Here is a 14,760-nt window from a genome sequence, read left to right on the forward strand (position 1 = left end):
CATCTTCTTTGTCTCTCCATTTTCCTTTAAAGATTCCTTCATCCATTTCATCTTCTTTGTCTCTCCATTTCCTTTCCATTTTTCTCTCCATTCTCTAGTTTCAAGTTTCTGCATTTTCAAGCAAAGAGAAGAAGAGAAGAAGAAGCCATGAAGCCTCCTAGCCATCATCATTCACCTTGTGCCGTGATAGTGAAGTCTTGCTTTCAAGATTCAAGATCAACGTCTCAAGCTCTTCATCATCCATTCCTTTCACGGTGTAATTCTATCTTTTTCCTTGTAACTTCTTTTAGTTTTCTTTGTTTGGATTTGTAGAACTATGAATTTTAGTTAACAAATAATGTTAAGGGCAAAGTTTAAAGCCCGTCTCTATGTTTGGATAAAAGTTGTGATTTCTTTGTGTTGATTTTTATGTTGCTTATGTGAGATTGCTTAATTGATTTTGGATTATAGAAAACTTTTATATGTATGTGTTCTTTGGCGGCCAACTTAGGATATATGCATGTAATTGAAGCTAGATTTAAGTAGTAAAGACTTTGGACAAAAGTCGAAATCAATTAAGGAGGATTGCAAATAGGTGAACTTATTCATAACTAGGTTGTGCACTTTGGTTGACATCCTTTCTTTGTTCTTCATGCATTGAATGTGTTCTTGATTAGCTAGCTTTTCTAGACTATGATTGCATGTTCAATAGGATTGATTTAGGTGCTTTCACTTAGATTAATTATTCAAGGAAAGTAAAATATGGGAAATAGTTTGCTTACTAACGTTTCACATGGTCAACTTATTTCTCATGACATAGATAATCAACTATAGGAATTGTAATTGGATTTCATTCATATGATTGTGGTTTTGATATTTGTTCCTTGCATTCCACCCTTGTATATGTGTTTTCACATTTTCTAATTTTTATTTATTTTAATTTTTGATTTTAAAAATCTTAATCCCCCCTTTTTACATTAACTTGTATATATTTCTATTCTTTATATTATTTTTGTAAATAATACTTTATTATTTTAATTCTTTATTTGTTTTTGGAATTACAGGTGTACCCTCAATCCCCGGCTAGAACGATCCCTACTTATTCTATACTAACAACTACATTTTGCAGGGTTAAATTGCGCGCTTGCTTTTAGCGTATCAATGTAGTGTATTCATTTTGGTTTTGGGAGTTTATGCAATTCACTGGAGGGCAATAATATGATTATTGGAGGGCAATAATATGATTATTGGGAGACAATAATATGAGTATTGGGGGGCAATAATATGATTACTGGGGGGCAATAATATGGTTACTGGGTATTATTAGGGGGCAATAAATTCAGACGTCGGAATCCGGTCACCAGTCCGGTAGCCGGATTCCGGTCGCCAGTCGCCGGAGTCCGCCACCTTAACTCCGGTCTCTAATGACTTCTTTCTCTAAGTGACAAAGAAGGAGAGGGCAAAATTGTCCCAAAAATAAATAAAAATGAATTAAAAAATACTTAATTGGGTATTAGGGAAATAATCTCTTAGAGTGTTTGGGTAAGTGGGCAACCTCTTAGAGTGTTTGGGTAAGTGGGCAATTTTTAAGCTAAAATTGGGTAAATGATCATTTCTCCATTTCTGAATATATGATCGACCAACGCAAATCCTCAATCCCCCAAGATTCTACCCTAATTAGACATTAATTAGGAAATGAACTTTCAATACAAGATATCCACCAAATCCTAAAAATAATCAATTAGGAATAGACAAATCCTAAAATGCCTAGGACTTCAATACCATGATTTTTTCAGTTAGAAATATCTTTAAAAACGTAATTAAATAAAACCCAAAACTTACTTCCCAAAAACGGACTCCCGATGGAACTGACTACTGACTCAAGGATTGCAACATGTGTTGCAATCCCATGCTTATGCAGATGCATTTACCTGAGATTCTCCGAGATCAGTAAATGAATTTTGTCACAGATTTGTATGGGAATGCCAACACGACATGTACCTACAAAGTCAGACCGAAAAAAAAAAAAAAAAAAAAAAAAGAAGAAGAAGAAGAAGAAGAAGAGAGAGAGAGACAACTGAGAAGAGACCCTGCAACAGAACCAATCGAAAAGTTAATTATGTGAGGTGGCAATATGAAAAACAATGAAACTTCTCCAGACAGTAGAAGAACTCTTGGAAAGAGCAAAGAAAAACAAAAAAAAATCTGTTCTTCTTAATTACGTAAAGAATCCGTCCAGTAATTTAGGAGCCAATCTTTTCAAAAGAAGTGCGTATAATGCTTTTGTGTTTACAAGCTAAAATTTTAACACAGGAAAGCCGAAGTATATATTTTATTCGATACAAACTCTTTGATCCAAAAATGTCTGCAATCAAGTCAATAGCTCTACGAACGAATGGATTGGATAGAATCGGAAAATGAAAAGATTTGAACAAGTTATACCTTTCATCGCCAGTTTGCGGAAAATCGTTAGGTATAAATATGTTAAGACACATGTAACTCAATTGGTGAAATAGTGTCTCTCTCCAAACTAGCATTTTATTTATTATTTTTTTTTTTTACCGTTGTGCAAAGTAAATATTTTGTTGCGAATGAACAAGATATTGAGGAATATGGACGAGTAATCAATGGAATTACAAATCGGAGTAGGTATTGCGAATTTTTTCATTACAAAGGATATCAAATATATAGGGGACTAAGGGGAGGTCAAATTTCTTCTTATCAAAAAAATGTTAACCGAAAAAATCTCCACAACTCTGGTTTATTGCATTAAAATACATGAATTTAACCCCTCCACTTGTTTTTTTTTTTTCTTTTTTTTTGGATGAGAAATGTGAAAGACCGTTCTGATTTCAACTTGATCACTGCGAGTACGGGCTAGTGTTTTAGGATGATTGTGTTACTCTTTACGTTTAGCCTACTTCCATTCTTTTTACTTAATAATTGGATACTGTGAGCTGTATCCCCGGATGGAGGGGGCTAAAATCATGTATACAGCCCCTTTCAATCTTTATGGCTCCGAGCTTGGAATGTAAATAAATTGATACTGTGTGCTCTAGCTCAGGGTGATCTATGCATAGCTCCACCAATATTGTAAGAATAGAAGTCAATACGTAGACTCGGAGGTAGTGGCAGACTAGCTTTGGTTTTTAAAGTCATTGCAACTGAAATATCAGAAATTTCAAAAATTTCTTATGATATTATCTTGGTAAGTCAAAAATATATCGAGATCCTAAAAAAACGAAAATATCGCCTAAGGGCAACTCCAACCATTGGGTGCCAAACAAAATTTTTGCCAATTATAAGACTTTACTTCTCCAACCATGGGTTTTTGGTGGCTCTGGTCCTATAAATATGAGACTTGGGCTCATTTGTAGTCTCATATTTGAGACAATTCCAAGACCAAGACTCGGCACAGTGGCCCGGGACCACACTTTCTGCTTACCCAGCCCAACATCGACAGGGACGCGCTGGAGGAGTTCGGTGGGCAGCACGCGCAGAAGGGAGAACGGGGGAGGAGGAAGACACGCCCAATTGCACTGGAGAGAGAAAAAGCAGCTGCAGTGGTCTGCTCCAGTGGGCCCCGCAAGGCTGGGTTTGTCTGCTGCCGACCGTTGGGACACGCAACGGTCACATAATCCACGGCTGAGATCGCTCCATTTTGAATATGGATGGTCCGATGTGCCTTTATTATTATTTTATTTTTTACTCAAACTTATCTATTTTCAATGTGATGGCTCAGATTTGAGGGAAAAAAAAAACTTATCAACGGCTCTTATTAAATGAAGGGTTATTATTTCCTTTTTGTTCCAAAAAAAAATTAAAAAATTACCGGAAAATTGAGGGAAAAAAATATACCCGTTGGAACAGTAAATTGTAGGAAATTCTATAAATATCAACCCATTCTTTTCTATTTCCTCACACCAAATATTTAATTAAATTAACATATTTTTAATATAATATTTATCAACATTATACTCATATTATATTTTAATCAGGAATGATTTTCACTACCCCCATATAGCACCTCATTGTTGGAGATGAGAATTGAGTATTATATGAATAGCGCAACAAGGGGGTGCTAAAATGAGAATAGCACCCCCAAATAGAGCCAATGGTTGGAGTTGCCTTAAATTTCAGGGATATTTTCAATTTTTCAGTCCTTGATTTAGGGTTTAGAGACAAAATAACTGTAATCCGCTCCCGCAATCTCAGGGAAGGAATGTTCTTCTGTCGTCTAAAATTCGAGCCCAATGGCTATGATGAACGTCTGAGCTCCTTCCTCCAGGCACATGTATCGTAATATTAATGACATTAACCTCAAATGTAACAAAATAAAGACCAAAAGAAAGTGAGCATAATTCAACAAGAACTATTAACAATATTTACTTGTTAATCCAATTCAGTATGTTTACATATGACATAATCACCACTGGAACCTCCTTCATGACTGATGATTCCTATGTATTGGTCAAAAACTAGGCAGCCGCCTAAGCAATAAATATTAGGTCTCTCCCCACCGCCCGTCTACCACCTAGCAACTTTAGAACATTGTTAAAAATTGATAATCAAAAGGTATAAAGTGATAATTATGTGTTATATGAGTTATTAATCAATCAGATCTTAGTTTATATTAACATTAAGGTGTAAATTAATGAACAAGCTAGTACACAAAATCAGCTTGTTTCATGAAGTAGGAAACCTAAACCACTGCAAGTGGCCTAGTGGTTCTTGCCTAGTTGGGTGTGCTCCCCAACCTAGGTTCGAACCCCGAAGCTGTCAAAGTGGCCAGGCACTGTGCTGCAATGCACAGTTGGAGCATTTCACATGCGCCGAAGGGGTTTATCTTGGGCCTAGGAAGCCTTTGGGTTCCCCTTGACAAAGTCAAAAAAAAAAAAAAATGAAGTAGGAAACCTTTTTCTGTTTCCGAGTTTATTTTAGTTCTCATCAACAAAGTCAAAATTCTGTCTCCTTACAGATTCAAAGTGATAATTATGTGTTATATATGAGTTATTAATCAATCAGATCTTAGTTTATATTTATATTACGGTGTAAATAAACACCAAACAAGCATACAAAATCAGCTTGTTTCACGGTGAAGCTAGGAAACTTTTTTCTGTTTCCGGCTTTATTTTAGTTCTCCTCAACAAAGTCAAAATTCTGTCTTCTTCTTACAGATTCCAATACATCCAAGGGCACACCACTTCGAGAGCTCTGCCCTCCCTCGCAGGTCTTGAGCTTAGGCACGCTTAAAGAGCTGAGAGGTGGTGTCTGTCTCCCCTTGTTCATGTCCTTGAGCACTGACCTTGCTATGGCTTCAGCAGCTACATCTCCCATTGCCGAAGCTAATCTCACGTCGCCTTGCAATCTGCCAATGGATTTGTTATGCGCCTGTCTCACGCTTGCAATCTTGGATATACCGGGAGAGTTGAAGCTAACTGTTCTTTGATGGTTGGCAACAGTCTCGGCAGCTGTAGACTTGACCTTTGCCTTTTCATACTTCTGCATGTCATATATCAGCTCTTTCTGGAGCTGCTTATCAGCAACTAATATGTCTTCGATCTCATTTTTGTAATCCTTGAGGATGATGCGGAGGCATTCCATGAGGGAGCCTACAAGGGGGCTGTTTTTGCTTTCCAATAGCCGCTTCAGCTCTATAAAGATGGGTATTGTGCTTTGGATGAGGCCCTTTTTGAGTGCTTGAGTTATTGCCCTTCCCTTAGCAGCTGCTCCACCATTATCACCACCTTCTTCATCAATATCTCCAGTGTCAGATGATAACCCACGGTTGGATGGTATTCGGATTTCTTTGCAGGCAATAATTTGGAAAGCATCCTGCAACACGTACAATCATGAATAACATATTTCAATAAGGCAAGTAGCAAACAGAAACTCAAAAATAACTAGCCAAGAAACATGCTATAAACACTGAAAAAGAAATATGAATGAAAGGCACAGATATCTAAAAATAAGTTCTATAGGGTACACAAACTTGTCAATTTAATGGACAGTAGTTCTGCAAACAGACAGAAACAATACGGTATTTGTGAACATCATGAGGCAAATTACCTGCAGAACAGCCTGCCCAGTAATATCATCGATCTATATTGAGCATGCCATCAGATGCTGCAGCAAGGATCTCTGTACATAACTTTACAAACGTTTGCAATAAGTGCTCTGGAGCCATTTGTTTCAGCAAAGAAACATAGATGTACATTCTTCTAGACCTCGAAGCTTCATCATTTCCCCTGGAGACACGATAAACTAGATATAAAAGCTGGTCCCATTTGCAAAGCTGCTTAACCTTTCACGGTAGACACACCTACCTAATGGAAAAAAGGCGGCTCTCTGCTCGTGAACCCTGAGCACCAGTATGTCCCTTGTGGGCACGGCAGTCATTCAGAACAAAAATTGCTTCTACAAAAAAAAAAAAAAGATTCACGGTCACATATCGAAGACAAAAACCAACTTCACAATATTAAATGCGATAGCAAGAGAAAAGCTTGTAACCTTTCAAGATATTGCTGAAAAGAAAGGTGGCGAGCTGCTTTATCTTTTCTGACTCATCAACAAGTGACAAGAGAAATCTCAGGAAAAGAACTCCTCTCCACTTCACATAATCCCTCTGAAAATGATAGATTAGATTGAAAGATAGAATTAGTTGTCTGCCTGGTTTGAACATCAAAATGGAAATGTATCGTGTTAGACCAACATATACCTGCAACAATCTTGAGAGCAGTATAAATGTCTGCCTTCTTACAAGTTCGCATGGATCACGGAGGCATTTTGTGATCCTTGGTATATAACTGTTGACATTGACAGAAGCTATTTAGAAACTTATAAAGCAAAGAGTATAATTCACCTTGATTCTTCGTTCTAAATTACAGTATTACTATTCTTACCTATCAACTAAAGAAGTATGACGAATGCAAAAATCTGCCATCACAACTACCAGATTGTTGCGAAGGGCTGCACAATCACTCTTTTCAAGTTAATTCCTATAAAAATCCTGAAAGATTAGGAACTCAAATAGTAACTAGACACAAGAAGCAAAGTATTTAAAGAACAAATAAATAAATAAATTTGAACCGGCTGACATGCAAGTGTCACAGATGTAAAACTAGCTTCCTCTTAATGATCTTTGATTTTTTATTTTCCAATTTTAACTTTGGATTTGATACTCTAATCCTTAAGGTGAGTATTATATGAAAAACATTTGCAAAGCTGGTCCAATGTGTGAAAGTTTTGTGGACCATTTTGTCAAGTGCAGTGACAATGCGTATGAAAAACATTTATAAAAGTGAACATTGTTAGAGAAAATCACTCTCCTATATTGATTTCCTCTCCACAATCAAAACTGATTGTGTAACTGTAGATTAGTTTTGAATATTTGTAACTGGAGAGGAAATCAATATAGGAGAGTGATTTTCACTAACAAACATGATAAATGCCAAGTCCAAGACCAAACCTGCACAAAGAGAGGATTAATATACGTCTTTGCAATTTTTTCATCTGTAAGGCAAATCTTCCCCATAGTCAACCATGCTGGAATGTACAAAGAAGGTGCTGTCTGCTTTAGAGATCCTATATATAGAGCCTGCTAGTTTATTGACTTTTGGATCAGAATTCCCAGAAGTGATGATGGTATATAGTAGTGGAATGGTGGTGCTCATATCAGCAGATGGACAAATAATAACCAAAGACCCAATTGTATAGACTGCTGTTACTACTTTTGACAAAGACTTGGACATGGTTATGGCTCTCTTGCCCATTCTACTCCCACTTATAGGTGGCGTAAAGAAGTGTTGTGAAATTTTAATTAAAACTCGCAAGCGCACGAATCGTCGTTAGTATAGTGTGCAAGTACGAGGTCGTTCTAATTGAGGATTGATAATCAATTTAAATCCAAACTCAATTAATCCAAACACAAAAACACATAAACAATCAAACTAAAGAAGATATGGTTTTAATGTTTTTGACTAAACAAATAATGTGAAAATTAAAGAAAGAAAGAAAGAAACAAATAACGATAAAACCTAGGGTTTCGGAATCAACCACTAACAATCCTATTTATGTTTCAATGCAATTAACGATTCTTTTGTTTCTCTAGATGATAATTCTCGTATCTAAGTCATTCTCAGGTACTCTAGACCATAGTTTTCCTTAAGTGTATGATGCTCTCCCTCTCGGGTAAAGATCTTATATCCTAACTATGCAGTTTATCCTTCTCAGGTATAAATTTAACATGCAAGACTCATTACGCTTTAGAAAATAAGGGAATCAAGCAAACCATTAGTCTTTCTCAAGTAATAATGTAATTTACCACACTTAATCACAAGAAGCTAATCAAATTATATTGCATCTCTGCTTCAAATTTGTCTTCCAATTACTATATGCAAAGCCCTAAGGTGATCAATCAAAGAACTTAAACATAAAGCATCAATTCAAATAGTGATTAAGCATTCATCATAAAGAAACTATAAATCCATCAATAAAACATCAAAGTGCATAAACAATCATGATAAGACATCATCCTAACCCTAGAAAAGGTTTAACAAAAGATAACTAAGAAAACCATAAAAAAAAAACATAAAAAGAATGGAAGGGAAAAAGAAGGGGAAAGATGGATGAGTCGTCTCTGCTCCTTAGGCGTCTACATTGTGCTCTCGAGACTCTCCTTCATGTAAAATTCGTGCTCCCTTATATAGGGAAGATTTCTGCTCATCTTTGGCTTCATGTTTCCTTGTAAAACTTGGGTTTAGATTCCTTTTTTCATTTGGAATGGGAAAACCTTGAAATATCTCTTGTAGAAGTAGGAATAAGTTCATCAATGAATCTTCATCTGAATTAACTTCTTTGAAACATTAGGATTGACGATCTTATGCTACGGAACTTGAGTTCTCCACGAATGGTTGTAAATTCCCGAGCAGATTTCCTGTCCGACCTATCTTCACTCAAATAATCATAACTTTCTCCATAAGTATCGAAATCGAGATCCGTAAAATTCTACAGAAAATAGACATCCGCAGCTTTCCATGCATATAAGGCTCATTGTCTGATTCGATCCGAGCATTTCTCAGTAATTCGGCGAAGTTGAATGTTCTGCACAGACAGATTCTGGAACTTGAGATTGCAGAGCATGTTTCAATCTTAGTTAGCTTATTTTAGCTTCTTTTCTTCTCTTTATGAGACAAACCTACAAAAACACTATAACAACATAAATGACTCGAAATAAGGAGGGCTAAGCATAAATACTAAGATTAAGAGGCAAAGAAATATAGGAAAATATGAGCACATCAAGAAGCCACCTTTTCGGGTTGTATTTGACTCCTTGGATATATACTTATCTGTTGTAAAACTAACATAGAAAGTGTTTCAGAAAATGGAGAGAGCTTTGCTTCTAAGAACTTGAGAGAGAGAGAGTTTAGATGCAGATAATAAGTGTAGTATTTTCTGTTTTTCTCCTCATAACATGGATGAGAAATGGACTACATATAGTGGAAGATAGGGAACATGTAGCCTAAAGTCCTCCATAAAACAAGGACCCCTAAAGTCCTCCATAAAACAAGGATTCCTAAAGTCATCCATAAAACATGGAAAGGGTAAGCCTATAACAACATAATGATTTACCCTATATCTATTTACATGATATAGCCATAATGATTTACAACACTCCCCCTTGGATATTTCATGTCAATAGTGTTGCATGGGTTGTGCGCTTCTAAGTTGTCTCATCAAAAACCTTGCCAAGTAATAAAAACCCTGTGGGAAAAAAACTGTCACGCCCCGGATTTTGAATGATAAATTCAAATCCGAAACCTGAATAATTACAATCACAAAAAAACCAAATCTCGAAACTTCGAGTTCATTATTACAATTCAATCTCACAATATATTATAAAGCTCAAATGAGCATAACACACCTCACAACTTACAATTGTTGTAAAACTCTAACAATTGCTCTAACCGCACGATCACCGTCCTGGTTCTCCTGTCCTGTAGGATTACCCGCTACACAATTTGAATAGTGTACCGGGAGTTGCAACAACACAAAACCCGGTAAGCTTTTTACAGCCAGTATGAGTAAACAAGAAAGAACTGTTGATTTATTAGATTTCAAGACTACCACAAACCCACGTTACTTTCTCACTCTCATATATATATATAGACACTTATGAGTTACTCTCAATTTAGCTCATAAGATCACTCACTCTCATATATATATGTAGACACTTATGAGTTACTCTCAATTTAGCTCATAAGATCCCTCACTCTCATATATATATATAGACACTTATGAGTTACTCTCAAATTCGCTCATAAGATTTCCCAACATTTGGTAGACAGACTCATATATATATATAGACCCTTATGAGTTACTCTCAATTTCCCTCATAAGGTTACCATATATATATTGACACTTATGAGTTACTCTCAATTTCACTCATAAGGTCACTCCACATTTGGCAGACAGACTAGAGCTCTAACTGAACGTAACCACTCGTCCGGCCACAGACGTGATTACGATTTAATACTATTAATAACCACCAGCCCGGTACGAGAGCGTGATTCACTAATAGATGCCATGGTCACCTCGTGACCTAGTGATCTCCACAGATCACAACAATTTATTGTTCCTCAACAATAAAACTCAACACCTCTCACAATATATTGTTTCTCAACAATAAACTCAATACCTCTCACAATATATTGTTTCTCAACAATAAACTCAACACAACTCCAACAATACATATTATTTCACGTAATAATATATATACAGACATTCACACAGGAATGTCTAGTAATACCAACAATAGTTCATATGATTGCAACAAAATAAGCAATTAATTGTATTGGGTTCGTAATATGAACCACGTGAGGTTTACTCACCTCGATAATCCCGCTGCGTCTTCAATTCAGCTCAAAATACGATCCACAATCGTCCACCAACTCAAACCGTCAATCACCTAGTCAGATACGATCTTAACTTAGCAATCATTCATAAACAACACATATACGGAAATCCAACGGTCGGATTCTAATTTAATGATGATCCAACGGTCAGATCGAATTTATACGATGATCCAACGGTCGGATCCTAATTATACGATGATCCAACGGTCGGATCCTCACGGATCGCCCTTAGGATCATCCTCCAAAATTATCACAAAGATCCAATGGTCAGATCTTCTTGAATCACTCTAACAAACATCTCCATAAAATTATACGAAAATCTGACGGTCGGATTCTCACGAATCGCCTTCCGAATCATTGTTTTACATTTATACGAAGATCCAACGGTCGGATCTTCGCCCATGACCACACAAAGCCACTGGGACAGTCATAAGATCATCATATCCAAATTTGAAGTAAAACCGATGGTCAGATCCTCACAGATCGTAAACCGAAGATAAAACGTAAAAACGTTAAATAGTAACGTCAAAACATAAATTCACTATTTATCAACGTTTTCTAAAATGACCTTGTAATATATCAAAACGCTCGTAAGGATGCGTAGATCATCACCTAGATAATAAAAACTCAAAATATGGTCGAATACGCCGCCACAAGCGGCGGTCAGTGGGCGGTCAACGGCGGTCAACGCGGCGGTCAACCACCTCCTCTGGCCACCAAATTTCATCCACAGCATCATCTCAACATTTCCAATCACTTTCTCAACTGTGACAAAGTCAGAAAATACCTTGAAGTAGCCGAACAATTAAGCACTCCGATGTACAGTGAAATTTTCCAATTATGCTTTCTTCCTCCATGCTTCGATCTGGGTTATGAGACTTGGCGAGCATGAAGAGCGGCTTAAGGCGCTTCTAATGGACCTGGGTTTATGACTGGAGGTGGCCGGAAATCGGCGTTGACTAATTTGCTACAGTAAAAATGTTGGCTTCGATCTCCACATTTCCGGCCAAATCGTCGTAAACAACTCCCACATGCGTGATAAGGAGGAAGAGACGAGTCTATCGATGCTCGCAGCTCGCCATTTGGTGGTCTAGAGGTGGTGAAAGAGGAGGTTGCAGAAGAGAGAAAGAGAGAGTTGCAGAAGAGAGAGACTGAGAGAGCACGGGGGAAGGATTTAGAAAAGAAAGAAAAGTTACCTGGCTACAGTAACATTTCAAATTTATACCAATCTACCATAAACAGTAACTTTCATATTTTGCTTATAACTTTCGCATACGAACTCCGATTTTTACGTACCACATATGCACGCACTCGGTTTAATGTCCTCTACAACTTTCATGAAGGAAGTTTTCCCAAATTCCCAATGTATAAAAAGTCACTTTTTGAGACCCCCTAAATAACGTTCGTTTTTCGAAAATTAATCGTTCGAACTAATTCCACAATTCCTCCGAGCCTCGTACTCGCTCCCACTATCGTGAAATCATTTCTAAAAATCCACAGAATTTAATTTGGATTTTCCAGGGTATTACAGTCTACCCTCCTTAAAGAAATTTCGTCCCGAAATTTGAGCGTAAGTCAATTCCTCTCGATTAAGGTTGACCTAACCATCGAATCTCCATCTTTCCCAAAGCTGTAGTAATCTACAAAGCCTCAACCCTTGTATAAAAATACATTCCTATGGCCACTAAATCCTTTCATCACAAACTTAAACTCACAACACAACTGCTCAACATCACTCCACATCAATTACACAAAATCATCACATGGATCATCACATAGATCATTACTTAGATCTTCACAGAGATTATCTCATAGATCCTCACATAGATCTTCACCCTGTACTGGCATACAAGCACAGTAAACACTCCCACAAAGCGTTTCGCTACTCAATTAGCATCACTCAAAACAAATCATTCTCCAAAGCACGCCAATAAAACATGTGACCCAGTGATGATGACTTGGGCTTGCTCAATCCTTGGGCTAAGCATTAAGGCTGGCCAATTGAGCCGAAGAAACCGAACCATCCACATTTCGAACCGGCCCAAACCACTTTGGGTTTAACATTTGGGCCTACTATTCGGGCCGAACGATTGGGCTTAACATTTGGGCCTACCATTTGGGCCTACCATTCGGGCCGAACAATTGGGCCTACCAATCGGGCCGAACAATTGGGCTTACTATTTGGGCCTACCAATCGGCCCACCAACTTCCAGCTCGGCTACGGTATGAAATTGTACATACCGTATATACGTATGCATACCGTACAGACCGTATATACGTATGCATACCGTACAACTGTATATACGTATGTATACCGTACAGACCGTATATACGTATGCATACTGTACAACTGTATATACGTATACATACCGTACAGACCGTATATACGTATGTATACCGTACATACCGTATACACGTCCGTATATCAAGCATATACGAGATCCAAAAATATTTGTAAGAGGTAAGGTTCGAACTCCCGACCTCGAACACGAAGGTTTGGCTCCCAACCACTGAAGCAAGAGCTGCCTTCATTAATATATGCTCACGTGTTATATTTATTATGTCATAAGCGACATAAATAAAATAACGGGGAAGGCAAGGTTCGAAACCTCAACCTGCCGCACGAAACCTTTGTCCCCCAACCACTAGAGCACAAGCTGTGCTTAATATAATGTGTACAAATTTTATACTTATTATGTCATAACGAACATAATAAAAATAAACGAGAGGCGAGGTTCGAACCTCAGACCTCTTGTACACGAACTGTACACTCAACCACTCGAGCACGGCTGCTCACGTTATTATCCATACAAATCCTTTTATTTAAACCAACTGTTTCAACTGTTTAAACAATTCGGCCCAAAACATCCAAGACTGTTGCAGAAACCCAGCCCAACGTATCCAAAACTGTTACAGAAATCCGGCCCAACTCATCCAAAACTGTTTCAGAAACTCGGCCCATCATGTCCAAAACTGTTTCTGAAACTCGGCCCATCAGGCCTCCACCCACAGCTACAGTGATGCCTTGATCCGAGACAGGCCCAAGTACGGCCCACTTGTGTCACGGCTTATCCCTTCCGTGATTTACGGCAGTCAAATCTGCTTTCGGCTACAGCTGTCTGCCACAGCGCCTCGAGATTCCCTCGGTCCCCTTACACGCTCTCCACGCGCCAACAGCTTTTCCGGGTTTCGGGGCGACTTTAATCCAACGCGTGGATTGAATCTCAGAGATCGTCCATCCAACGGTGGAGATCTGCTCACCTCGTTCTATAAATAGGTGCATCCTGGAGAAAAACTGTTCACACCAAAGAAAAGAAATTTTCCCCAGCCATTCTCTCTCAAACTCTGCAGCCTTCCTCTCGAAACTCAAATCCTTTCTTCATCAATCTCAATCCTTCTCTTCTGATCTTCTCTCCCATCTAGTTGATTCAATCCCATCTTTCCTCTGAACTTTCAGATCTTCAATCTTTTCCTCCAAATCTTCAATCCTTCTTTCTCAGATCTTTTCTTCCATTTGAAGATTCGATCTCATCTTTCCTCTGAGAATCTCAGATCTCCAATCACCAGTTCAACAACTCCAATCCTTCTAACAAAATCTCCCTCAAACACTAAACCATGTATTCCTCGATTTCCACATCCTCTCACCCCATGACCCAAGAGCCACGAACTCTGCAACTAATGGAGCTCCAAACCCCGCAACAAATGGAACCACAACAACAGCAACCAACAGAGGAGGGAGGAAACACCCAAGCAGCTGGAAGTAGTGCCAACATGGATTTCTGGCGAAGCCGTACCAGGTGGATTCCTACTCCAGAACAAATAAGAATCCTCAAGGATCTTTACTATGTCAAGGGATTTAAGTGCCCAA

At 38.0% G+C, this 14,760-nt stretch overlaps 1 protein-coding gene across 1 annotated transcript in view; it reads right to left on the minus strand.

Annotated features, from left to right (window-relative positions):
• Positions 1–4,991: 4,991 nt before the first annotated feature.
• LOC133710096 (uncharacterized) overlaps positions 4,992–14,760 on the minus strand; it is a 39,100-nt gene continuing 29,331 nt past the window's right edge. The window contains 9 exon segments of the mRNA XM_062136081.1: positions 4,992–5,814; positions 6,049–6,081; positions 6,083–6,227; positions 6,306–6,604; positions 6,698–6,785; positions 6,882–6,988; positions 7,448–7,555; positions 7,557–7,776; positions 9,278–9,321. Of these exon segments, the coding sequence (XP_061992065.1) occupies positions 5,113–5,814; positions 6,049–6,081; positions 6,083–6,227; positions 6,306–6,604; positions 6,698–6,785; positions 6,882–6,988; positions 7,448–7,555; positions 7,557–7,776; positions 9,278–9,321 (1,746 nt within the window). The 3' untranslated portion in view covers positions 4,992–5,112.

The sequence above is a fragment of the Rosa rugosa genome, chromosome 5, assembly GCF_958449725.1.
Source record: "Rosa rugosa chromosome 5, drRosRugo1.1, whole genome shotgun sequence".
In the NCBI taxonomy this organism is placed as follows: domain Eukaryota; kingdom Viridiplantae; phylum Streptophyta; class Magnoliopsida; order Rosales; family Rosaceae; genus Rosa; species Rosa rugosa.